Source organism: Tiliqua scincoides, chromosome 1 (genome assembly GCF_035046505.1).
Source record: "Tiliqua scincoides isolate rTilSci1 chromosome 1, rTilSci1.hap2, whole genome shotgun sequence".
In the NCBI taxonomy this organism is placed as follows: Eukaryota; Metazoa; Chordata; class Lepidosauria; order Squamata; family Scincidae; genus Tiliqua; species Tiliqua scincoides.
In genome coordinates this window covers 199,057,273-199,082,508 of record NC_089821.1, presented here as the reverse complement: position 1 = coordinate 199,082,508, position 25,236 = coordinate 199,057,273, and the positions used below count along the sequence as shown (strand labels likewise).

Below are 25,236 nucleotides of genomic sequence, written 5' to 3'. Positions count from 1 at the left end.
GTTTTCTCATAGTGTTTTTTGGTTCTCCGAGTACAATTCCATGTGGATATTTTCAAAAGTGGTTTGTTTTTCTATGCAGTTGGTAGGGTTTCTTTTCCCCAGCCCAAACCATGATTTCCACCAATGTTTGATAGGTAATTCACATCATTGTGTTATGTGCTCAGGAATGGACCTGAATTGAGATGATTGATGCAGGCAGCAGCGGGACCTCGTGGAGATTTTCCTACCAGTGGACAATTCCATTAGCAGCAAGTTTTACTGCATTTTCAAACGGAAAACAACAGAACAACAAATTTCAAGTGTGTAAATTCCCGCAGAACAACTGAAAATTTATTCTGGGTCCGAGATATCAGCTAACGCAGCACTAAGGGAGAACGGTCACAATATCCTGCAAACAGTGACGTTAAACATTAAACACCAGTGACATTAAACACCAGTGCAAATGCAACAAGCATATCTCTCTGTATCCATCGTATGTTGGAGATGCTCTACTTACTTAGGGGGTTCCGACAGTTTATTGAGGCATCCGCATAATACGATGCTCCCTGTTTCCTTCCAGTCTCCTCTAAGATGCTGAGTGGATCATGAATGTCACTGTATGGAGCCAATGGTCGAATGCTGCTTATGCTGCTGATGACAGAAACATGCTGATCTACCATTGACCCAAGTCTGTGGGATTCTGAGTAGTTCATATTATTACCATAGAACCCTGTTGACAGGAATTTGATAGTAATTAAATATGTTATTATGATCAGTAGCTGCCTTAGAATATAAACATTGCACAAAAGCATCCTTCCCAAGACAAATAGTAACTGTGACCCCCCCCCCCAATCTTATCTCAAGGACCACCAGAGAGTTGAGATCTGCTTCAAAAACTTTGTCATTTAATTGACCTGCAGCTGCAGGTGGGGTACCAGGGACAGGGCTTTCTCAGTGGCAGCACCATGGTTGTGAAACCTTCTCCCTGCTGATGCCCACCAAACCCCCTCTTATTTACCTCCAGATGCTTGCTGAAGGTGCAGCTCTTCAGTAGCGCGTTTGAAGACCTCTGATCTTGTTCACTGACAATTGTAATTTATTGCTCTCCTTTCACCCACTAAAATGCTGCACCAATAGTATGCTAGGATTATTATTATTATTATTATTAACAGTATTTATATACCGCTTTTCAACTAAAAGTTCACAAAGCGGTTTACAGAGAAAAATCAAATAACTAAATGGCTCCCTGTTCCAAAAGGGCTCACAATCTAAAAAGATGCAAAAGAATACCAGCAGACAGCCACCAGAACAGACACTGCTGGGGTGAGATGGGCCAGTTACTCTCCCCCTGCTAAAAAAAGGAGCAGCCACTTGAAAAAGTGCCTCTTACCCAATTAGCAGGGGTTATGTTAAATGGTTATTTCTGGCACAGTTCCAACACTGGCAACCACTTTGTGATGACACTATGTTTTGAAAAGAGGGTTGTAAGTGTACTCAATCACTTACAGGATAATTACCCCTGGCTGTCCTTGCAATGGCTTATGCACTAACTTTATTTATAGTAATATAGGAGGTAGGCTTCAGTGGCAGTCTAAACTTGGGCCTGATCATTAGATGAAACAGGGCAAGGTTTGGGCATGTTCAAAGCTGCTCATGCCACAATGAGAGCTGCATAGCATTAAACGTAGTATCTTTTCTTTAAAATAAATAAGGCATTACACTTTTCAGGGGGAAAAAAATCTGAAAGTTGTGAAAACTAAATACGACACTAATCAAACTGTTTGGCAGGGATGGGAACTTGATTTAGGCGACTCAGACTTGAGTTGTGAAAATGCGCATTTTCCGGTGACTGGTTGATTCATGAGTTGCATGCATGGAAGACTCAGAAAAACACTTTCCTCTGCATGGCTGTTACTTAGGGGGAGGAACCCTTGTGGAATGGTTGGCACAAATGGGGCTACTTCTGAGTCATTTGGGTTGGATCTGGTCAGTGGGTCTGAGATATACAGTGGGTCTGAGATATACAGTGCAAACTGTATATCTCTCTGTACAGTTAGCTGCTAAAAAAAGAGGCATGCATAATATGTGGGATAATTTTAAGTATGTCGGACAGGGAAACTTCTCAAGGGGGTCACTATTGTACAGAAGAGGCTAACTGCTCATGAGAGTCTGCGTTCGGATGGATTGTTTTATGTGGACTACTTCTTTGGTGATGTTGATTTGATAAGATTGTAAGTCACCTCCAGCCATGCAGCCAAGAGTGCCCATCAGCAGAGATAAAGTTAGTGCATAAGCCATGACAAGACAGCTTGGGGTAATTATCCTGCTTCTAAGGTTTCTATCTTGTACACACTTACCTGGGAATAAGCCCTATTGTATGCAGTGGTACTTCTGAGTAGATACACATAGGATTGTGTTGTTACAGTTGATTGGACTTGGCGATCCATATTTGTCTTTGCAATATGCTCAAAAGTAATATAAAAACTCCCAACCAGCGAGGTGGGAGGGAAGGGTAAGAGCTGTCCAGGCAAAAGACAGCATCATTCGAATGTTTTCCTTCCACCTATCTGGTTGGTTCCCCTCTTGGGTAGGAGTGAGGGTGCAGCGGTTCCCAAACTAGGGCATCGCGATACCCTAGCCAGGGAAGCCTTGTTGCTGCCCCCTTAAGGTGTGGGGCAGTAGTGAAGCCAGTGATGCAGTCGTCCCAATTGTGCCACTACAGGGGACAAAAGGGTTTTAAAAAAACAAAACAAAAAAACTTACCCTTTGCAGCATCAAACTCCCAACCAGCGAGGTGGGAGGGAAGGGTAAGAGCTGTCCAGGCAAAAGACAGCATCATTCGAATGTTTTCCTCCCACCTATCTGGTTGGCTCCCCTCTCGGGTAGGAGTGAGGGTGCAGCGGTTCCCAAACTAGGGCATCGCGATACCCTAGCCAGGGAAGCCTTGTTGCTGCCCCCTTAAGGTGTGGGGCAGTAGTGAAGCCAGTGATGCAGTCGTCCCAATTGTGCCACTACAGGGGACAAAAGGGTTTTAAAAAAACAAAACAAAAAAACTTACCCTTTGCAGCATCAGCCCTCTGGAGGGTGCAGAGAACCCACAGACTTCCCTACTGGACACATCCCTTATCACACAGACAGTTTCATATTCGCCTGCCTTATTATTGTCAGGATTAGATGAGGTTAAAAACTGTGAATGGCTTTGTCTACCTCACAGCGCTACATCCATGATTGTTACTAAGAATAAATTGAAACTTAATGGCCAACACAAAAATTAGTTTTCAGGTGCAGCTTAGATGTTCAACAACAGGTGGCAAATGAGTCTTCATACCTGTTTTGAATTATAAGGTAATGAAAACCAGGCAGGCTTCCCACTGTTCAAAAACCTCATGTTATGTATCTGCTGCACTGTTGGTTTCAAGGCGACTTTGATGGAGTAAACACAAGTTTACTGCTTTAACAAATGGGTGGGTCACATTATTAGGTTCCTGAATGTGTGAGTACATTCTACTCATGAGAGCAGTAGATGGCCATGAAAGGATTCTCTGAGGTTATCAGTATCCACTACTAAGTGCTGCAACATGATTGAGGGGGACCCAGCATCCCAGCAGAGGTAATTTGGGGGGGGGGAGAGTTTGTTAATTCAGCCCCATGTAAGTACATGACTGCTGAGTAGCTAGGAGCATTTAGCACGGGCACGGGCATAGGACAACAGTGTTGCTAGCCAATCAGCAACTGCACACCTGCACAGTGCTGTCTTAAGCATTCCTGTGCCTTGAACCCTTTTCTCCATATAGTGGAATATAGCAATGGACCTTGGTATCCTCTGACAACTGCCTCACAAGCTGCCACTACAATGGAGTGAGTTACTTTACTCATAGAGTACCTTCTACTAGAAATTATGGTTCAGACAAATGTTTACATGCTAGATACGAAACAGAGATTGCAAAAAAATAAAAAATAGAATTCTGAAGTGTTAATACCATTGGAAGTATTTGAGGGATAGGAAGATCCTTGACAGGAACTCGTCACGGAATTGTTCAGGAAGTTGTAGGTCCCACTGTTCAAAAACTGCATGCCATGAGTCTCTTGCATAGTTGAAGAGGATCCAAAGTTAGGAGGTGACCTGGTGCTGTATGGAGACACAGCACAGCTGCTGCTGAAGTAGTCTCTAGGGAACCTCTGGTCATTGGTGGCCGTGAAATGCCCGGGTTCTGGCCTTTGCTGGTAGGCTCCAGAAGAGGGATGAGTCTGTGTCCTGAACATGGCTGGGTAATTGGCACTGACTCCATAGAAGTTTTGAGTTGTTGGTGGTACTGTCTGGTACAGGGGTTCTGAATAAGAAGCACAGTGGGACTGTGCAGACAATGGGGGACCACCACTGGGAGGTCTCCCAGCCATTGGTCCCTGGTTGATCACACTTCCTCGGCTCACCATGGCTGGAGAAATGGGTGGAGTCATGAGATGCCCATTGCTCTGAGACAGCTCTGTTTGACCTGGGAAAACAAACGAGGTTAAAGTCCAATTGAGAGAGAGTCACCCATGGTCTTTTATTCATTAATTTATGGATTCACACACACACACACACACACACACACACACATACACACCACCTTCCCTACAAGAAGCTCCAGGCAGTGTGGTTGGCCCTCCCCCCCATCCTCATGGTAACCCTGAGAGTTAGTTTGGGCTGGAGATAGTGACCGATGCCTTCATCACCCAGTAAGCTTCATGACTGAGCAGGGCTTTGAACCTGGATTTCTGATCTACGCATTGCATATGGAAGAAGAGCAGGAACAGAAAGCTAAAAGGGGTGGGGCCCCCATAGTTTCCTACCTATCAGCTGCTGCATATTCTCATTGTTCCCTGCAGGGAATGAGTTCAGTATGCTACTGTGTTGATTGGTTGACAAAGGGAAATACGTTTGCTCCACAAGGCATTCATTCTTCACTGAGGCATCACTGGACATCGTACCAGCTTTGTTGCGGTTTGCTAGGAAACAAGAGCTTGGAGATGCTGTAAAAGCGGCTTTACTGGCGTCTGGAAAAAGACAGGATTGGTGACATGTAAAATAAGAGCAGACATTCTCAATACTGAAATATACACAAAAGACTGGCAAGAAACTGGTTACTAGTGCGTCACCAAATTTGTGTGCTTTTACCAAACCAGTGGATCATTTGGGAAGTTTCCAGCACTATAGTTGTGACTAAGAAAACATTTCCTGCACCATGTGGGAAGTCACAATACAAAGGTTTGGCCTCGAGAGGAGATTCATGACCACCAGGCACATTTACAACTCATGCATTTCACCATAGGGGATTGTACCCAGTATTTAAACAGAAGTTTAGACAAGGTAGAAACAGAGAGATTGCACAGTGCAACACCTTTGGTATTTAAGAAAAATAACACCATTTGATACCCAAGACCTTTTCAAAATTCTTTAGTAAAGTTTTAGGGTATGCTATTGTCTTCAGGGCATTATTCAGAGAGTTTATTTTGACCTATTGGGTCAACATATCTAAAAGATTGCCTTTTACTCTATCATACTGGGGCTTTCAAGAGCATCTGAGAAAGATGCTCTTCTTTAGATTACAATCCCTATGCAATGTCTAGACATCAGGAATACGACAACAGAGGTTGCCATCAAAACTACTTCCACATGGAACTCTTTTTTTCCTTTGAGTCACCCAAGAGAGTGCCTAAACATCATTTTGAAATATGGGAATGTTTTTCTGTTTGAACTGTGGTAACAGGTCAGAACACAGGGATTGGGTATCTCCTCTCTCTCTCTCTCTCTCTCTCTCTCTCTCTCTCTCTCTCTCTCTGTAACCATCCTGAGAGTTTAGAATAGAATGGTCAAGAAATCTGAATAAATAAATCAGCATGTTGCTTATTTCTGGAAGAGCACTCTAAAAATTGAGTAATTGGCAGCCCAATCCTATCCAGGGCTTATGTTGGTGGATTTCATGATCCGCCAGTGTAAGCCCCAGACTGGCAGTACAAAAGCCGCTCCACTGCAATGCGCTTAGGGGCTTCTGGCACAAATGGTTGGAGGCCTTGCATGCATAATAGTGGATCCCAGACATCCTACCAGAGCAGGTAAGTTGGCACTCGGGGTGATTTGGAAAAAGATTTTGGGTAGTTCTGGTCAGGGTAGAACCAGGCAGGTGTTGTTCAGGTGTGGGAGTGTGATGATATTGGTGGTGCCAGCACATGCAGAGATCCTATTTCCCTTTCCCTGCCCAAACCTCCCTGACTCTCCTCTATGCCAGCAAAATAGCTGGCATAGTCTGAGGAGACCCACTGGAGTGCAGGCGACCTACAGGGAGGTAAGTAAGAAAAGATTTCACTTACTTCTTCTGGGTCTGGTTGCTCCTCCCCCCAATATCATACAGTGCTCCTTCCATCAGCAATGCTATGCGCTATGGGCTGGCAGGGGATAGAATTGGGCCCTATAACTAATATCAGTATAATATATGGAACAAAAGGTCTTAAAAGGCCTATATTTAAGTATGCCAAAGTAATCATTCAGCCAGGCAAGCCTGCATACATTTAAACAAGGGTCATATTGTCCAAGATTCAGGACTTCAAGAATTTATATCAAAACTATCAATCCCAAATTACCCAGATTCTTCATATATTTGTCCAACAGATTCTGGAGTTCTTGTTCTTTGTCATTGTTGAACTGGGTCTCCATAGCCAGCAAGATGTATTCATCTAGAAGCATGCGGATCAGATGAAATGAGCCTAGCAAGGGGAGAAAGGAGGAGAGAGCGTGGATGTTGTAACGTTATCTTGGTGACCATCTCTCAGCACTTTACAAGAAGCAAGTGAAACAAACAAATAATTGTTGGACTTTAAATGACCTGCTAAGACCAACAAGGAGGAGTGCTTAACTCCTTGCTCTAATCTTGCTTTGTACTGGCCCACCTAACTCAATATGTTTGCTGTCCTGTAGGCTATTTGGCCACTAATGACATCAAAGTACAATACTGATGAAAGTGAGACATGCTTTATACTTGAAGAGGGCACACATTAGAGCAAGATAAGGTCGAGTTTTGCTGGGAGCCTGAGTTTGCTGTGTTTCAGTTTTCCTTAAACGAAATAACCAGAAAGTGATTGGTGGAGTCTTGGTCTATATCTACAAAATAAAAGCAAATGGATTTAATTGTCTTGAAATCATTACATGGCACCATATTTCAGATCTGCTTCCCAGAAGTGAAGTGGGAAGCAACAGAAGTGGTTGGTAATTTGGTGGAGCTAAAGTCTTTCAACTCCATACATCAGGACTGGCATGTGACTTACAAATGTATATAGGGAAAAAACCATACTTTTTGAACATGTGCCTTCAAACATGCCCCTGCTCCAAACATCACCAATAGCAATAGTGGCACCAGTGAACATGTGCCTTCAAACATCCCCCTGCTCCAAACATCATAGATAGCAATAGTGGCACCAGAAAAAAAAAATGGGGGGATACAGAAGAGGCAAAGTGCATTAGTGGGGCAAGCTCTGTCCCACATGTTAGTTTTCAAAAAGAGAAATATTGCACCTTAAAAGCCATTTCTGCCCAACGTTGCATATATGTAACAGGGACAAAACGTGTACACCTGTGGGCTGGAAAGAAATAGGTTAATGACCTATCTGAAACATAAACAGAAGCGAACCCATGGAAACTCTCCCTCTCTTTCTCCTGATGACTTTATATGATTCATGATAATGAAGAAAAATACTTTGACTATGGGAAAAATGGCCCTTCTATGAATGAACCCGTCAGCAATGTGGGGCTATTTGTCTGCCCTTCCCTCTCTGAAGGAAGCTATGAAGGAAATGGCTTCTATGTCAGGCAGTGTGAGGATGACTTCCAGGCCAAGTTGAGCCCCACCAGGGCTTGTAGGCCTAGCAGTTCACATTTAAACATTAAACTAATGTTTCTCAAAGTGTGCTGCTACGAGCCCTGGGGGTTCCTGGGACCCCTTCAGCAGCTCCATGGGTTCAACATAAGTGGCCAACATCTGCCTCTGTCCAGTTTGCTTGTCCATCCCTCCCATTTCCATTGTTCATAGTTCTTCTTCCTCATTCCCCTCCTGTTTCGGCCCTTTGTCGTAATTTGGTGTTCAGTGCTGCAACACTCTGTATGTGTGCTAGTGCACTGGGTCTCCCAGAGACTCCTCTTAAATGTGTAAAGGGCTCCAGAGACCAAAATGTTTGAGAACTGCTGCATTAGACCAGACCAGATGGTAGCAGCATAATAAATATAGAATTTATGTATTAACACATGCCTATTGACCCATTGCCCCCCCCCCAATGTATCAAAGCTTTTAAAATGCCAGAGAACATTTGCTTCTATGGCATACAAGTTTGTTTGTTTTTTAGGCCCAGATCCTAACCCACTTTCCAGCACTGGCATAGCTGTGCCAATGGGGCATGTGCTGCATCTTGCAGTTGGGGGCACTCCCAGAGGCTTCCTAAAAGTAAGGGAAAGTTTGTTTCCTTATCTAGGAGTTGCATTGCATTATATTGGTGCTGGAAAGTGGGTTAGGATTGCACCCTTAATTTCTCAAAAAGCTTACTCTAAAACCAAAAGATCTAATTATTTCAGCTGCATGGACAAAGACGTGGGTTTAAATTGAACCAGGGTCCTGCATTACAATGCATCTTTAGTCTATTCAAGAGTAGTTCTGGAAATTCAATATAATAACCTCTGACCAAGTACAAAGTACCACTTACCAAAAAGAAAATGTCTGAAGTTAGGAAAAGCATCTTCCATGTTTGCATGGAAAAGTCTTGCATACTCCAGACTTTTCATTAAAAATGTTCAAAGATGAGTTTGTCCCTGGAACAACCCGCACGAATAGCCAGTAATACAAAGCATCCTGCAAAGCCAGTGTGTTTGACATTGGAAGCTGCCCACTTCTGAGCCACCCCTTTCTCCATTGAGCTCAGTACTGTCCATATACTGAGGCAACTCTCCAGGGTTCTCCACAGGGTCTTCCACAGCCCTACTTGGAAATGCTAGAGATTGAGCCTGGGGCCTTCAGTATGCAAAACACATTTTCTGCCATGAGAAGCCATCACTATCCACAAAAAAGGGCTTGTTGTCCACAAGAGAGGCGGTTGTACCAGACACCATACTGGTTCTGAGTCTCATGCCATTTTGCTAATCCATCAAGATATGATTTTCACCCAAAGAAAATGGGTGAAAGAAAATGAAACAATCCAAGTCAATATCCTCCTTGCCCCCAAATACCCATTTAAACAACAAAGCCGCATGAAGTCCTGACAGTTAGGAAAATCATCTCAATATTCTTCTGGTGGGATTGGGGGTGTGCATATGTGCCTGGTTTTTCAGTATGCTGCATTAGGCAGTGGTGCAGGACCCAAACAGTTCAAACGTAGGGAAGAACCGGGGGGGGGGGGGAGAGCCGAACAGTGAAAACCTAGGCATGCCTACTCAGAAGTGAATCCTATTTAGTCCAAAGGGGATACTCCCAGGTAAACGTGCATAAGACTGCGGCCTGAATGACTCAAGGACAGTGTCCTCTCAGGCAAGCCTGCATGGCTCCAATTAGCAGCAAAGCGGGCTTTTTTCTCTCAGCCCATGAGGCAGCTACAATGTTTGTCTTTGCAGAAGGCAGAGACAGGGATGGAGAAGCCAATCAATAGTCCAGTACGAAAACCCCATCAGTTGCTACAATATTAGCTACAAAGAGGGGGAGTGCAACCTGGAGCACCACCTCATGCTAGTACAACGGTTTTCGCTTCTGCTGAGGCACTCTAGAAAAGAAAACTCCTTATCGTGCTTTTCCCCACAGTTTAGTCAAACACAGAAGTGTGAGATTTCTGGTTTTATTTAGAGATTCACAAATGAAGAAGCTCCTTCTTTGGTGTTGTCCCTGTAAATAACACCAGAAGTCCTGTACTTCTGGCTTTAAGGAAACTGTGTGACAAGCAATGTAAGTGAGTCATTGTGTCAGTGGCAGGCTGGAGGGAAGCAAGCCTTGTGATGGCAGACTTGGGGTGAAGCGCACTGAATCTACCATCCCTTCGGGCCCCTCCACCACAACACAACCCACTTCACCTTGCTGGCAGAGCTTGGGTCGGCAGTGGCTACAAAGATTGAGCTGAAAGAAAACAGATACACTACGGCTGAAGGGCCTTGCCTGGCTCCATGCCAAAGAGAGAGGAAGCAGCTTGAGTCATCACATGACTGAGGGTCAAATCCTATCCAATTTTCTAGTGCCGATGCAGCTGTGCCAATGGGGCATGCACTACATCCGGTGGTGGGGAAGCAGTCACAGAGGCCCCCTCAAGGTGTGGGAACATTTGTTCCCTTACCTCAGGGCTGCATTGCGGCTGCACCGGTGCTGGGAAGTTGGATAGGACTGGGCCCTCACTCTGCAGGATCTGCTGCCCAGGTCTGGCTGGTAATTCGAGTCTGAGCTGAAGATTAGTTTGGGGAACAAAAGCAAAAGCAAAGCAAAGCAAAGGGAACAAAAGCAAAGAAGGTGATGCAGTTGAGAGATGTGTGAACAGCTCTACCATACTGTCCCTTATGGCTGAGCTGTACCTTCTTACACTATTTTTATGTTAATATTAAATGAAAGATAGGAGTGCAAAGTGAAAGGCGAGAAGAGCAGCTAGGAAATGAAAATGACTCTGACTGCCTTCTTTTTGAAACAATTGTGTTTTATTTTATATCACATTTGTATTCTGTGCATCCCCTCAAGAGTTTCCTCATTGTACCTCACAACTCTGTGAAGTAATTTGGAGTAGTATTATTATTAAAAAATAATAACTTGCCTAATTATGAGAGAGAAAGCTGCAGCAGGGCAAGGAGAAGGAGCGGAATACCTGTGGGCCGGCTGCTGGACTCCAACTGTCTTTTCTCCTCCTCCTCCACACCTCTTCAGGTACATCAGCCTCTGGTGTGCCAGAGGCATGAGCCTTTGGCGCGAGCCGAAGGGCTCTTTGCCCATGGCTCTTCGCCAGTGGATCAAGATAGTGGATCAGGAGACTCTCTGACTCTTTGCTGTGGCCCTTGTTGCTGAGTGGCTCATCATCTTGGATGCCTGATCACCAGCTCTATATCCTCCCCGTTTATGCAGTGCCTTGCTGTTATTATGATTGGACATCTGGAAGGGGTCAGGAGGCACTGTGTCAGCATCAGGGTTTCTGTGAGACTGAAAGCAGAATTGTGAGTGGATGGTTGAGGAGGTGTATTGTGAGTGAGTTTTGGTTGTGATTCAGGAGTGTTAACCTTGGATCAAGGATCCCAAGAGGTTGGTGTCCTCTGGCTCCGTGAGAGGGGAACAGGGGAGAAGGTGGAAACCTCTGGCTCTGTGAGAGGGGGACAGGGGGTGAGAGTGTTCAATGAGAGGGGGTGTTGTATGTTGTAATAATTTAATAGTAAAGTGTGAGTGACTGAATACCAAGTGGAGTGTGTAGTTGAGGTTGTGTGGTTTGTGGGTCAACCCTGCCGAAGGACAATATGCTTGACATCTCAAAGGAGTTGGGGGTAGAAGTGAAATACTTTGGTATTTCATTTGTTAGCAGCCTTGAGTGCTCTTTTCTGTAGTGGAAAGGCGGGATATAAATTTTGCAAATAAATAAATAAATAATGATACCCAGTATGCTTTGTGGTGGCATCTGAACCAGAGTTTCCCCACCTCCAAACCCACTTTACACTGGCATTTATTTATTTATAAATGTCAAATTTACCAAGTTATCATAGTGACAGGAACTCCAATGGATACACATGTCCCACTAGAGTGGTGCCTTTTATTAAGATGCAGGAACAGATGTAGGGGCAGAGTCCTTTGCATGTATAGTTCTCTCGGGGGTACTGAAATGAATGAAGGAACCCACACAAAAGGTCCATGTTTGAACTGGAGGACATGCAGGGCTCTGAAGAGGAGTTATGATTATAGCACTGACTTATCCTAAAGTATACAATGATTGCACATGGCTGTAGCAGTCCATTTGAAAAAGTCTAAAAATAACAGTGAATTGATCCTAAAATATGGAAGCAATATATGGTAGGATTTTCTTCTACATGTGAAAGCCATGGATGATGTTAGGTGTCAGCCAAGTCAGGCTTGAATTTGTCAAAAGAAACAAAAACAATTACCTGGTCAACACCTATCTGGATAATAATGCCAGGATATTTGGTTGTGAAGTGCCAAACTGAATCAAAATTGATTTGCTGTCTCCAGTTCTTGCGTGGAAAGAACTCAAATGTCTGAAACAGATCTTAAGACTGACACAAACCAAAGAGAAGACAACATGCATTCACTGAGTAGAAGCTCTGGTTAGAGACTCCCACAACTTAAATGGTAAAAGAGAGGTTTTAAAAAGTCAGATACCAAAACTTGCTGCATTGTTCAAGGTGAGATTGTGCATGACTCGAGCTCCAAAGAAGCTCCACTTGAGAAGGAAATCTTGTGCTCTCTTTTTCAGTGACCGACCATTCTGCTTACTTGCCTAAGAAAAAAAAGGGAGGGAGAGAGAAAATGTATAGAGAAAAGAAATCAAAGCAAAGTTCACATGTAGTGAAGACTGAAACAGATGCACACTATTCTTGAGGGCCAGTTCACAGTCCCTTTGGCTTGCAGTGAGCTTGCTTGGAGACTGCAAGCAAGATTTCATTGCAGGGTCACAACTGGCTTTATATGAAACCAATTATCACTGGTACAGAATGCATTTTACATGAACCCACCAGAGAGGTTTTTTTTTTTAGATTGTGAGCCCTTTCGGGACAGGGAGCCATTAGATATTTGATTTTCTCTGTAAACCGCTTTGTGAACTTTTTGTTGAAAAGCGGTATATAAATACTGTTGTTGTTGTTGTTTTTGTTAGCAATCCAAATGGCACCCTGTTCTGACACCCAATCCCAACCCAAACGGCTCCCAATCTCTGCTTCGATAGCTAGTTCACCCTAGATATATTTCGGTGACAAAGTGAAGACAATCATAAGATGAGCTTATAGGCTTTCGAAGGGCTCCCCGAGGCTTGGAATGTTCAAACAGAGCAATTGCAAAGCACCTCCTGGAAACCAGAAGTGCTTTTCCATCACTCAGTTTGAACATTCCAAGCCTCAGGGAGCGCTGCAGGGCTCCCCACACCTCCTGCAGCCTCCAGCAGCTCTAACTAATTAAATGTAAGCACAAGCACCCCCCTTGGCTCCCTTGAGTGATGCGATCCTGAGGTCGCTGCCTCCCTCGCAGAGACTTACTGAGGGAGTAAAGCTCCCTCAAAGTTTGAGAACCACTGGCCTAGAGTCTTTGTAGGTTAAAGAAAGTGTATTTGTGCATATTCTGCCCTGTTGTACCTGCCTCTGTTTTACCAACCATCCATTCTCTATTGTCTTCTCCAGCTGAAATTTAGATGGAGGATAAATTTAGATGGAGGATAATGTGGACAAGAACCTAACTGTTATTCTGTGAAGTGCTATATACTTCAATGGTCATATATCATAAACAAAGGGACAATCCAGGGACGCTGGAGACATTGGATCAGCAATAAGTTACATCAGTAATCAACTGGAGTGAATAGAAGTCGGTTTCTGTGCTGCACCATCACATACACACTGCTCATTTATCTTTGTCAGATGATGTCCTAACACTGCCTATCCCACCAGGAATCAGCAGGTTGTGATAATAACATTATAAGCTGCCACCTTCTCAAACAGCAAACAAAAGGAAGCCATTTGGAGTGATGGAGAGGCCCTGCACTTTTAACTGAACAGAAGGCAGAGGGCAATGGAAGGATTACGTGTTCTGTAAATCATTACCACTTACTCAGCTAATCTTGATTCATATAGTAAATTGTTCAGCATTTTTTTTCCAGACGTGGGAGGAAAACACTGGAAACTATACCTGTTTGCCCTGGAACAATGTTCTGTAACAGATGCTGAATGGTGGGCAATTCCCCCTCCTCCGCTTCCTCTGTTTAACAGTCATTATCTGAAGATTAGCTAAACAAAACTGAGAATTCTATTTAACTCCATCATATTTCAATTCATACTTGAAATTGAGGATTCAGCTCTCTTTGGTTTGTGCAAGGACAGGGAATATATGGATTTTAGTGCTCAAGGTTTTGTCACAACTAAGTAGTTCCTTCTATAAAGTGCTAAATTTGACAATACCAGATCCTCACAATGGGTGCCATCCATAAGCTCCATCCATGAACAGAAAAAGAGTTTTCCTCTTATGTAAGGACTGTCTACATAAGCACAACTCTCCACCAAGAGGACACCACTCTGCCAAAGCCACAGTAAACAGAGAAAAACAACCAATCCTACCCAAATCACTCCCTGCTGATGCATGTGAACTGACCATGTGCTATACCGGGAGGGGGGGGGAAGGCAGTTAGAAATGTCTCCTTGAGATAAGTGAACTTTATTCATTTACCCTAGGGAAAGCCTGCACCACTGCCATGGGTCTCACTGGATCTATACTTGTGGTTTAGCAGACGTAAGCCTGATGTGTGTAGTGGTGGAAGTAAGGACAAGGTTAGGATATTGGCACATGTGGGTGCTGCCAATTCAGGAACTCTGTTCCACTGTTCTGCTGTATGCACCGGCCCAATCCTACACAGAGTTGGGTCAAAAGATGGATAGGTAGGTAGGTAGGGATGCAATCCTATACACGCTTCCCTGAAAGTAACTGTCATTGACTTTACTTCTTACTTACTTCTCAGCAGACATGCATAGAATTGTGTTGTGTATAGGTAAGTTGGTGGATAGCTATTACTGGTTCAATTTTTTAAAAAGCAGTTTTGACTATTCTGTTGCTGTTAGTAGCATTTCAAAATAGTTAACATGTAAGAGAACAACTGGAATGGTTAACAGAGCAGCTAAACTCTCAACAAACCTTTATTAGGCATATCTAGCTAAGATAACTAAACTCCTTCTTTACCATCAGTGTAAGACCACAAATCAGAATACTTATTAAATGAAAACTCTTGGTATATCCCATTACGCTATTTCCACATATAAATCCCTGTCCCATCCCACAAAGATGAAAGATAGTTTATTTCTGCAAATTTTACACACTGAGTTCTCAAAAGCATATCACAAACAAGAATGTGAGTAGCATTAAGCAGTGATGAATATGTAGCTTTCATTTATGCTACTAAGGTTTGATTCATATGTTACTGGAGTGGTGAGGGAGCATACCATTAATTGAATGGAGTGAGATGAACTCTGCATTCATAACTTTGTAGAGGAGTCTGAAAGCATGTATAAGACCTCACATATTTTTCTGGAAACTAGATTTATCCAAGCAGTCATTGTGATCTCCTTGGAAAGTCACTTCAGATATGCATATCCATGCACTGAGAAATGTGTGTGGATTAACCACAAAATTCATGCATATGGGTCAATCATGTAGTTCTAATGGGCATTCCACCAGGAGACAAGAGGCCTGTGTGTGTGTGTGTGTGTGTGTGTGTGTGTGTGTGTGTGTGTGTGACAGACAAACAGAGACACAAGGGGGCTCAAAACAGACTTCATCTAATTAGAACTGAAACTTACCTTTATAACCCTTTGCTCAACTACAGTATCCAGCCATTCAATAAATGACTCCACAGTGGCGTTCTTCTTTAAGAGGTCCTTGAGTTCTTGAAACACTGTAATAGAGTCATCTACCATGTAAAAAGGAAAACACAAGGTTGCATTCTATTCTGAATAGCAGAGCAAGCCACTCACCAGCCAGTGATAGTTTTGTAGCATGTAAAGGAAAGGAAGAGTTAGAGCAGTAGGTAGGAAAACTCTCAAGAAAATGGCATCTTATGAAGATTCCTTTAAGCTTATCAAGCCAACTACAGTACTAGATTAATTTTCCAAGAGAAAGCACTACTACATACATTCTTTCACATTGATTAATGAAGGGAGATGTCACTTAGCTTTCAATACCATTCTTCTCCCTGTTCAAGTGTAAAGCATAAAGTAAAGCTGCAGGGTCAACACGTGCAATAAATATAATGTACCAACTTAAGATAACAAGTAGAACTATTATCCCATATGTTCATGCATGTTGCTTCTTTTTATCCTAGTTACAAATATGTTCAGTAATTGAATCTTAGTTGTTGGCACTGTAAATGCCAACACCAGCACTCGGGGCCAAACTTCATGATATGTTAATAACAAGCTTGGCCCCAGAATACTTAGTTCTTCTGGGCTAAATGGAATCCACAGGTGGCCTAATGAGGTGGCCTGACCTATATCAAGATCACAGTGTGGTGGGGGGAGGCCTGTAATCCTTTGTTTCCATTGTGGTTTCAATCCAGTTTGGGGTACCCCTGAAGCTGCAGTTTGGACCAGGAGAAAAGTTCCTGTTGGTGCCAATGGAAACTCCCCCCCCCCCCCACAAGGTGAATAATGTGCACAGTGGCCAGAATCATGATGGGGCAAAGGGTTAAATTCCCATCCCCTCCCAGTCACAGTTTCCATCTGGTTCATGGTCATCCCCCCATGCTATTTACAGAAAAAAAAGTAAAGCTGCAGGGTCAATACATGCAATAAATAGAATGTATTTAACAAAGTCAGGCTGCAATCCTAATCACACTTTCCTGAGAGTAAGCCCCATTGAACAAAATAGGACTTACTTCTGAGTAGACCTGGTTAGGATTGTGCCCTTAAATTCAAAACCTTTGGGAAATTAGCTGTGTACTATCTTTTAGAGGCCATTAGCCTGACCTAAAGACACCTTGGACCAATCCACCTCAGGGCTCAAAGATGTAGTCACATGCATCCTGTAGCATTGTGTAAAATGCATACTTTTCTATGGATCCACCAGTCCTTACCTGTCTCATAGTAATGATAAATGTAAGCAAGAAGAAGAGAAGAAAGAATGGGGTAAGAAGAAGTGGAAAAGACGTTGAAGTTATACTGAATAAAAACTAAGCTTTTGGAGCCGTTTACTGTATGAAACTTAAGAGAAAACTCTGCATGAAACCTCTGCAGTAAGAAGAAAGCAAAGAAACTGTGATCCTCAGCATGTCTCATAAATCAATTGTGTTGAAATGATTTCTCCAGAGTTTGAAGTATCCAATTGCCTTCCTTCAAAAAAATGCGAAACTGCCAAGATTTAAAATAAGCTTTTCAGCAGCATACAAGCAATTGCCCTGCTGGCAAGCAGTGTCACTCTCCATAGCACTTATCCAGCTCACTGAAAGGTGTACTTCCAATTTCACTTCAATGTCAGGGACACTTGTTTGAATGCAATAAGAAGGTGTGCTGTTCCCAACACTGAAGCAAAAGGGAAAGATCCTGCTTCCATACTGCTGCTGCAATAAACATGAACGTACAAGCTCCATCTGCAGACATGACAATTGGCGGTCTTTGAAACTTACATTCGATGTAGCCCTCCCCATCAGAGTCTGTGCTTCCTGAGACTGTAAGTAGTGCCTGTGATCCAATACTGTGCAGATCGACCTTCTCAATGTCAGCAACCATGGCATTCACTACATGTTGATCGAAAAGAGCTGGCCGAGCAATCTGTGAGCAGGCAACAGGAGAAGTTTGTGGAAATTGGCACTGGTGGTGGCAGTGAAAAATAGAACTTGAAAATGCTAATAATCATTTCCTTGTATGAAGATAGTAATTTTTTTGCACAGGATCTGAAATGAGTTTTTTTCTCCCCACTTAAATAATGATAAATATACTACAAGGACCTAGGACAAGAAGGTTGCCAGAGGTCTACCAAATGGGACAGGCTGAAGACCCACATGTACAAGATGGGCCATCTGGCTGAACTGACACAATCAATTATCATTAGTAATCAATCATTTTTGCTCATGGTGGTGTTGGGGGAGCTACCATCCACTACTGGTAAATTTGTCCAGAGGTGGTGATCCACAATGTAGCTTTACCTACAGCAACCTGGGGCCAACACATCTTCATCTCAAGGGTAGGGTCATCCCTCACAACTTTTCCCTGCATAGGCCCAATTTTTTTTTATGCTGTGGAGAGGAGATGAAGGCCAATGGGGCACAAGGACAGAAAGGCTTGAGCCACAAGCAACACATTGCCAGTTGACTAGGGTGAAAATCCTAGATTTATGCATACATTTTTGTAGCTCTCCATACTGTAGAAGAGAAACTCACAAGCACGTGATGGAATGATTCCTTTATTCTAGATTCTTGTTGTACCTGAGCCAAGTGCAAAAAGGATGTCTGACGCTTCAGAGAAGATACAAATCTCCGTGCTATTGGCAATTTCTTTGTTGCAAGGTCTTCTGGCAGATTTTCAAGTGATGAAATAATCCAGTGTTCCCAATTTTTGGCAAAATTTCTTGTATCAGCCAATAAACTGTAATGGAAAGAAAAACACTGTTTGGAATCCACTTAGGGAGGGATATTTGATATACCTGACATGTCCAGGCAAGAAGGTTGGACAGCTCAGTCCATCTACTTGATAAGTCAACTCAAGTCAGGTTCCTCAGTTTGAGCTGATTGGGAAAGCCATAGGGCCAGAGCCAAGACGCGCTGCATTGGCAAATAAGTTTTAAGATTAGGAACAAGGAACCCCACAAGTGTTGCAACTAGTGGAGAGGCACTGCCACAGCACAATGGTCAATGCTGCTGTACCAGCAAGAGCTGCCATTGCCAATTGTGCCCCTGTAGCAACACAATAGATCAAACTGTAGCTCAGCCAGTACTTATCAATAAAATTGTTGTTGTTAAGAATATTGATATACCATGTTTCCATGGTATACCAACAACAACAAAATTACAAAGTGGTTTCTAGATAAATTCAAATAATTAAATGACCCCTGTCTCAAGAGGGCTCAAAAACTAAAAAGATGTTGAATGCCACCAGTACGCAGACATTACAAAAGAAAAAAAAATACTATGCTGGAAGGAATGGGACAGTTACTCTCCCTCTGCCAAAAATAAGAGGAGCACCACTTGAAAAAGTGCCTCTTCATCCAGTTAGCAGGGACCAGCATTTATTTTTAAATAAAATTTCGGGACGGAATCCAGCTGGAACGAGGAGTTCTATGAAAGACTAGAACTATAAATAAATAAATAAATACATACATACATACATACATACATACATACATACATACATACATACATAAATGTGAAAATAAAAATATGGGTCAAGGATGGTTCTTCGTTAATTGCTACAGATAGTACCCAAATTAGCGCTTCTGCCATTTATTAGTTCAAATGTAATACAGAGAATGACATACGTTTCTGGCATTTCTTGCATAGTTGCAGGGATGAGTACGTCTGTAAGAACCTGGAATAAAACAGCAGGAAAATGAACATATTTCAACAGAAGGTACAGAAATGTGCTATGCTTGGAGCATCACGTTTTTTCCAGATCCAGTAGGATTTTCTCATGATACCAATATGCAATTTTTTCCAGACTCACTAAAAATACGAATATTTTAACTGGGGGCACAATCCTTTGCTTCCTGACAATGCGTGCACAAAGGGGATCTTCACAGACATTTCAGTGAGCCCTCCTGCTCTCATCCATTTCCGTTTCCAGCTGGGTAACCTTCAATGTATCCAGCTATTCTTGGTATCATCAGATCCCTGCTGGAAGGAGAGGGGGGAACCTGGAGAGTAGTAGGCTGCTGACTGAGTAGGAGGTGCAAAATGGCCTTGCTCTGGTGGAAGTGGCTGGGCATTGCTGCAGCTGGTTCTTCATAAGACAATGCACCTGACTAGGAGTCAACACAGTGGGGGGAGGGAGCTGAACATCTAAGGGGCATTAGAGAAGAAGATTGTGCCAGAGGATTTTAAACATTTAATAAGGAATTCATCCACATGGAACTGTCTTAAGGGGCAATTTACATCTTTGCACTAAATCCAAGTGATGCTAACTATTTTTATTTCCCAATATGCTTCCCAGCATGTGAATTAATCTAATCGAACATACCTTGTACAGTATCGAATCACAAACACAGAAGATGTCAATGATAACAGGATTTTCGAGCAGGGGAAGAAGGTGCTCAGGCATTCCTTGCCAAAAATGCAGCAGAAAATGCTGGATCTAAGGGAAAACAAGAAGAGCACATATATGAACACACAGCAATGGGCTTGATCTCAGGTTAGGGGTCTACTACAGGAGGCCTTACCTCTTCAAAGTTTCCACTAATGGCATTGTCAAGGACACACTGACAGTGGGTTTTATACATCATGATAAGGGTATCCACCTGTTTCAGCAAAAAAGAAAATCAGAAAAAAATATCAAACAAGACCTTTTGCTTCTCCTTCAGGGAATTTTTTTAAGAAATAGATTATGCTGACTTAAAAGCAGCGGGGGGGGGGCGCTCAAGCTCATTTCATATAGTGAGCCGAATAGCATTCATGTCACCTGCTTAGGGCCAGTAGTGTCATCATTAAACTAGAAGTTATGTCATTAAACAGATAAGGGCCAGAAATAGGCACTTCCTTTTTACATGAAAACTCATTAGCTACAAATCACAGAAGAGAAAATGTGCAGATCTTAATCATATTTTCAAGATATGGGAGAGCCCAAATTATCATGCTGGGAAGGCCCAATTATTATATGGACTGGATAAAGAACTTCTGTGGGCCACATCCGGCCTACAAGCGAAACAGAAATTCAACACCCCTGCTCTAGCTTATGAGGCTTATAAACCTTATACAAAAAGAAAAATAATGCATGGATTTCAGTTCTACACTTAATACTAACAAATGGAAGTGGTCATTCTGAGTTTTGCCATTTACTACTTATATAGTATTGTTATTAGGCTTTACAATTCCAATCTCATTTGCCTACACAACAACCTATGGGGCGGGCCTCTTACTACATGTTATTTATAACACATGCTTTGGCCGCTTGATTTCCACTTTTTTCCCTTCTTGAAATAGCACACAGAGCTCAGCAAAACTACGGCAGCAGGTAGAGGAGCTCTAACACTTTGTTCCCACTGTGGCTTCAGTCAGAATCTAACCCCCTTCCACTACTTACAGAGGGGGAAAAAGCTTCCATAACGCTGTCTCAAATCATAGCATGCTCCAGTTTTTAAACAAAACTGAGGGTTTTTTTGTTTTTTTTTTTGAGACAGCCTATTGATCCAATGCTCAAAAAACAATTAACCATGGAGCTAAGATTTTCTACTTCCTGACCTAGGTAAAAATGAATTTTTTTTTTTTTGGTCTCATGAAGATAAGCTATGGCTCCCACAATGCTCCTGGCTGCAGACTTCATCAGTATTTCAAATACTATGTTATTTATAACTAAACTGCTGTCTTGAAGAGAGGCAACAGTAGTCTTCTTTAGAGCAGGATACATGCTAAAGGATAAATCTATTGAGAAAACAAAAATCCTTACTTTATACTAAACAGATTTTGAACCGAAATTTTTAAAAACAGAATGTTCCATGTGTAACTCCCTAAATTTCACAAGACTGCAGTTATAACAAAAAACAACCAAAAGCAGGAGGAGAAATCTAATTTCTTGTAAAACAATTTCTTCTTGAATTTCAGGTTTGACATATAATATTTTGCTCTAAAACAACCATAGTTTGGAAAAAATAAATGTGCTTGTTTTTAAAGTACAAGACTGAGTTTTGGCATTCTTTTTTCTTAATACCACAGAGATATGTAAATCCCTGAGTCAGAGACCCTGATGTTGACAATTATAAAATTAGGAATTAAAACAACCTTTGTGACTATTCACAGATCCCAAGACAATCCATTCTACTAATTAAAACCATGTTGTCAACTGATATGTAAACCCCACAATGTCATGTACAGCACATTATTTAAAATAATCAGCAGAGTTACAAGTGCCACTGATTGTTCATTGACAAAATAAGGTGGAAGAAAGAATTCACTGAACAATTCCCTACAAATAATTTGCCCCAATCTTATCAGTACTAAATTAATCCATTGGTATTTGGGACGGATAGGACTCCTAACTATTTCTTTGTTTTGCCCTCCTCAAGTTAAATACTATCTGTTTGTAAAATATTAGGCAAGTTAATATGTAAATAATTCAACCACCATTCCAATGGACAGCCAGTTAAGAGGCGATTGTAGAGGTTTGCTCCCTCTATAAATCAGTCAAGTCTATTTGATTATAGACATTTCTAGTTGTTTCATGTCACTACTGTGAAGTCTTTGAGGGTAGAAAGAGAATAAAATGTGTGGATTTAAAAGTCACTTCAATATAGAAATACTTCACATTTTACCTTGTCTTTAGAAATGCTGCCTTCCAGCACAAGGTGTTGAGCACTAGGAAATTCTGGAAGGAGAGTTCCGGTTTTGGAGCTAAGGGAATATTTCCGAGTGAATCCACCCTGTAACATGTGAAATAACCTCACAAATGCATGCCAACTGCTAACCACAGTATCTTCTTTTTTACTTGAATACATTTTTCTTTTAGTAACCAGCAGCAATATCAGCAATACTGAAGATCTTACAAGCTCACATAAGTAGACATGCACAGGACTGAGCTATTAATCCCAGATAAATGTATATAGGATTTCAAGCCAAAGAACTTCAATCCAGTTTGTGAGAACGAGCAAAAAAAGTATGAAAGGGAGTGTATCTTTCATGCGTCAAACAGAGGACATGAGCATCAATGTTCAAAATTCCCAGATAAGTTCTTGCTCATGAGAGAAGCTTCAACTAAGAGAATACATATGTAACCTGCTGTGAAATGAAAACCAATTTTAAAATCTTGTTGAATTATACATTTCTTAAAAAAACACACACAAAAAAAACCCAAGGAATAAAACACACACATGTGCGCACACACAGAGAGAGAGAGAGAGAGAGAGAGAGAGAGAGAGAGAGAGAGAGAGAGATTTGCACTTTGCTTTACTATCAGGCTACTCAAACACAGATAAAGAGCAAAATGAAAGAAGTGATGTACATTCACATTCTGTATTGACATAAACATTAGGTGGTTAAAACACTGCTGGGAGTCAATATGGCTGCAGCTGAACAATGACTTATCAGTAGTTGCCAATTGTTTTTTTCCTCTTTTAATGATAGCAATCTGGAAACATGCAAGCATCCATTAAATATATAGAAAAGCTTTTGGGAAACAAGGGAGACTGGGAGTCATATGAAGGAGGTGGTGTAAGTGGGTTTGCACTGAACATGAGGGACATTTTCACACAATTGTGGATTGGAAAGGATGTGTTTCAGCTCCATGCTTGATTCTTGTTTAACCCATTGCCACGTGTGCCTTTTCTTTCAGAAACATCTGTTGTAAGGCAAAGTTAATGTGAACGTAAGGGCTGCTATATATATATGGCAGGCCTAATTAACCATGCAATCTCTAATGGCACACTAATTGTTTTAGATAAAAGAGTTAACTGCTATTATCTCCTTGGGGGGGGGGAGATACCAGCAATATATTTGAGTAGAACTGTTTAGGCCAGTGGTTCTCAAACTTTCAGCACTGGGCAGTGGCATCACTAGGATTCACGTCACCCGGTGCAGGAGGCCTGCGCGTCACCCCATGTAGTGGGCGGGGCAACGCCCCAGGTGGTGGGCGTGGTGATGTACCATCGCCCCGCCCCCACTAGTTTTTTGGCTGTACCTTTTGTTAGAACACAGATATTTCAATGTGTTTTGTTTCATTGCATTCTACATGAAATTACGCATTGATTGATATATAACATGATGGGATTATTCCTCCAAATTCTGATTTTAGTAATTTTGAAAACTTGTAGAGTCACACACAACCCGTGTCAACTTACTAACACCTTATTGCAGCAGTTCTCAAACTTTTAGCACTGGGACCCACTTTTTAGAATCATAATCTGTCCAGGACCCATTGAAAGTGATGTCATGGCCAGAAGTGACATCATCAAGCTAATTAAAATCAATAATTATAAATAATTAAATTAAAATAAAAGAAATAATTAAATAAGGGGGAGCCAGTCCTGCTCCACCAGGTGAATCTACTCTGAAGTAAGTCCCATAGTGGTCAATGGGGCTTACTCACAGGAAAGTGTGGGTAGAATTGCAGCCTGTGAGGCCAATCCTATGCATATCTACTCTGAAGTAAGTCCCATAGTGGTCTATGCAGCTTACTTTGTAGTCTGCCTGCAATAACTCCCCCCCCCCAAATAATCAGAAAGATTTCCAGCCCTCCCCAGTGCCCAGTTTAAAGTTCTTCTATTTCAAGCATATCAATACAAAGACCCATCTGGCTTTACAAATGCAAAATAGAAAACTTTCCCCTTACTCGTTCAAGCCTCTTTTTTGACCTTTTTAGTGGGGGGGGGGGAGAATGACTTCTGGAGCATTTGTTGTACTCCAACTCCATTGAATCGGGACCATTCTGGTGTCCTCACATTCCTCTTTGCCTGGCCTGACCACCAGCCAAGGCACGTCTGCCTACTCACTAGTAAATGCAACTGTGAGGCTGCTTCACTTTCCCTAGGGCTCAATAGACTGCAGCTAGGGGGGACCTCCTTCTTGGGTGTTTTTGGCAGCTGCATTCATTGGATCAGGACCATTCTGATGTCCTTGGAATCCTCGCAGCCTGCCCTTTCCAACGGACTAAGGCAAGTCCGCCTACTCACAAGTAAACGCGGCCACGTGGCTTCGTTTTGGGCTCAGACTCGCAGCTGGGAGGGGGGAGCTTCTCGGGTGTTTTTTGGGAGTTGCATTCATTGGATCGGGACCATTCAGGTGTCATTTTATTCCTCTCAGCCTGCCCTTTTCGATGGACTATGGCAAGTATGCGTACTCATGAATAAACACACGATATGGATCACTTTCACTTTCCATTGGGCTCCATGCATTTTTTCCTTCCAGTTTTTTTGGCCGTAACGTTTGAAGAAAAGGAGCTATTTCACTCTGGTTTTTTGCATTGCATTCCGCTGGAAATTCCGCATCCAAAGGTATATATCATGATGGGGTAGCTCCTAATGCCACAATTTTAGCGCATCACCCCCCCGGCACGTCACCTGGTGCGGTCTGCACCCCCCTAGCGACACCACTGGCACCGGGACCAACTTTTCAGAATGAGAATCTGTCAGGACCCACTGGAAGTGGTGTCATGACCAGAAATGACGTCATCAAGCAGGAAAATTTTTAACAATCCTAGGAGGCAATCCTACTTACACTTAACCAGAAGTAAGTCCCTTTTACTATCATTGTTTAAAGCATATACATAGTAGCCTGTTAAAAGTACAGCCCAAATACAGTCACATACCATGGTAGCATCAAGTCTAATGTATTAAAAATAAAATATTGAAATGAATGGGGACCCACCTGAAATGGGCTCACGACCCACCTAGTGGG

The 25,236-nt window shown here is 42.4% G+C and overlaps 1 protein-coding gene across 1 annotated transcript in view; it reads right to left on the bottom strand.

Moving 5' to 3' along the window:
- Positions 1-25,236, bottom strand: part of RFX6 (regulatory factor X6) — a 41,461-nt gene that overhangs the window by 1,581 nt on the left and 14,644 nt on the right. The window contains exons 7-18 of the mRNA XM_066622732.1: positions 22,161-22,268; positions 20,076-20,153; positions 19,877-19,990; positions 19,179-19,228; positions 18,130-18,289; positions 17,332-17,476; positions 15,512-15,621; positions 12,342-12,459; positions 6,601-6,723; positions 4,813-5,016; positions 3,960-4,472; positions 497-709 (exon numbers count right to left, since the gene is read on the bottom strand). Coding sequence (XP_066478829.1) covers positions 497-709; positions 3,960-4,472; positions 4,813-5,016; positions 6,601-6,723; positions 12,342-12,459; positions 15,512-15,621; positions 17,332-17,476; positions 18,130-18,289; positions 19,179-19,228; positions 19,877-19,990; positions 20,076-20,153; positions 22,161-22,268 — 1,936 coding nt within the window. The remainder of the gene's footprint in view (positions 1-496; positions 710-3,959; positions 4,473-4,812; positions 5,017-6,600; positions 6,724-12,341; positions 12,460-15,511; positions 15,622-17,331; positions 17,477-18,129; positions 18,290-19,178; positions 19,229-19,876; positions 19,991-20,075; positions 20,154-22,160; positions 22,269-25,236) is intronic.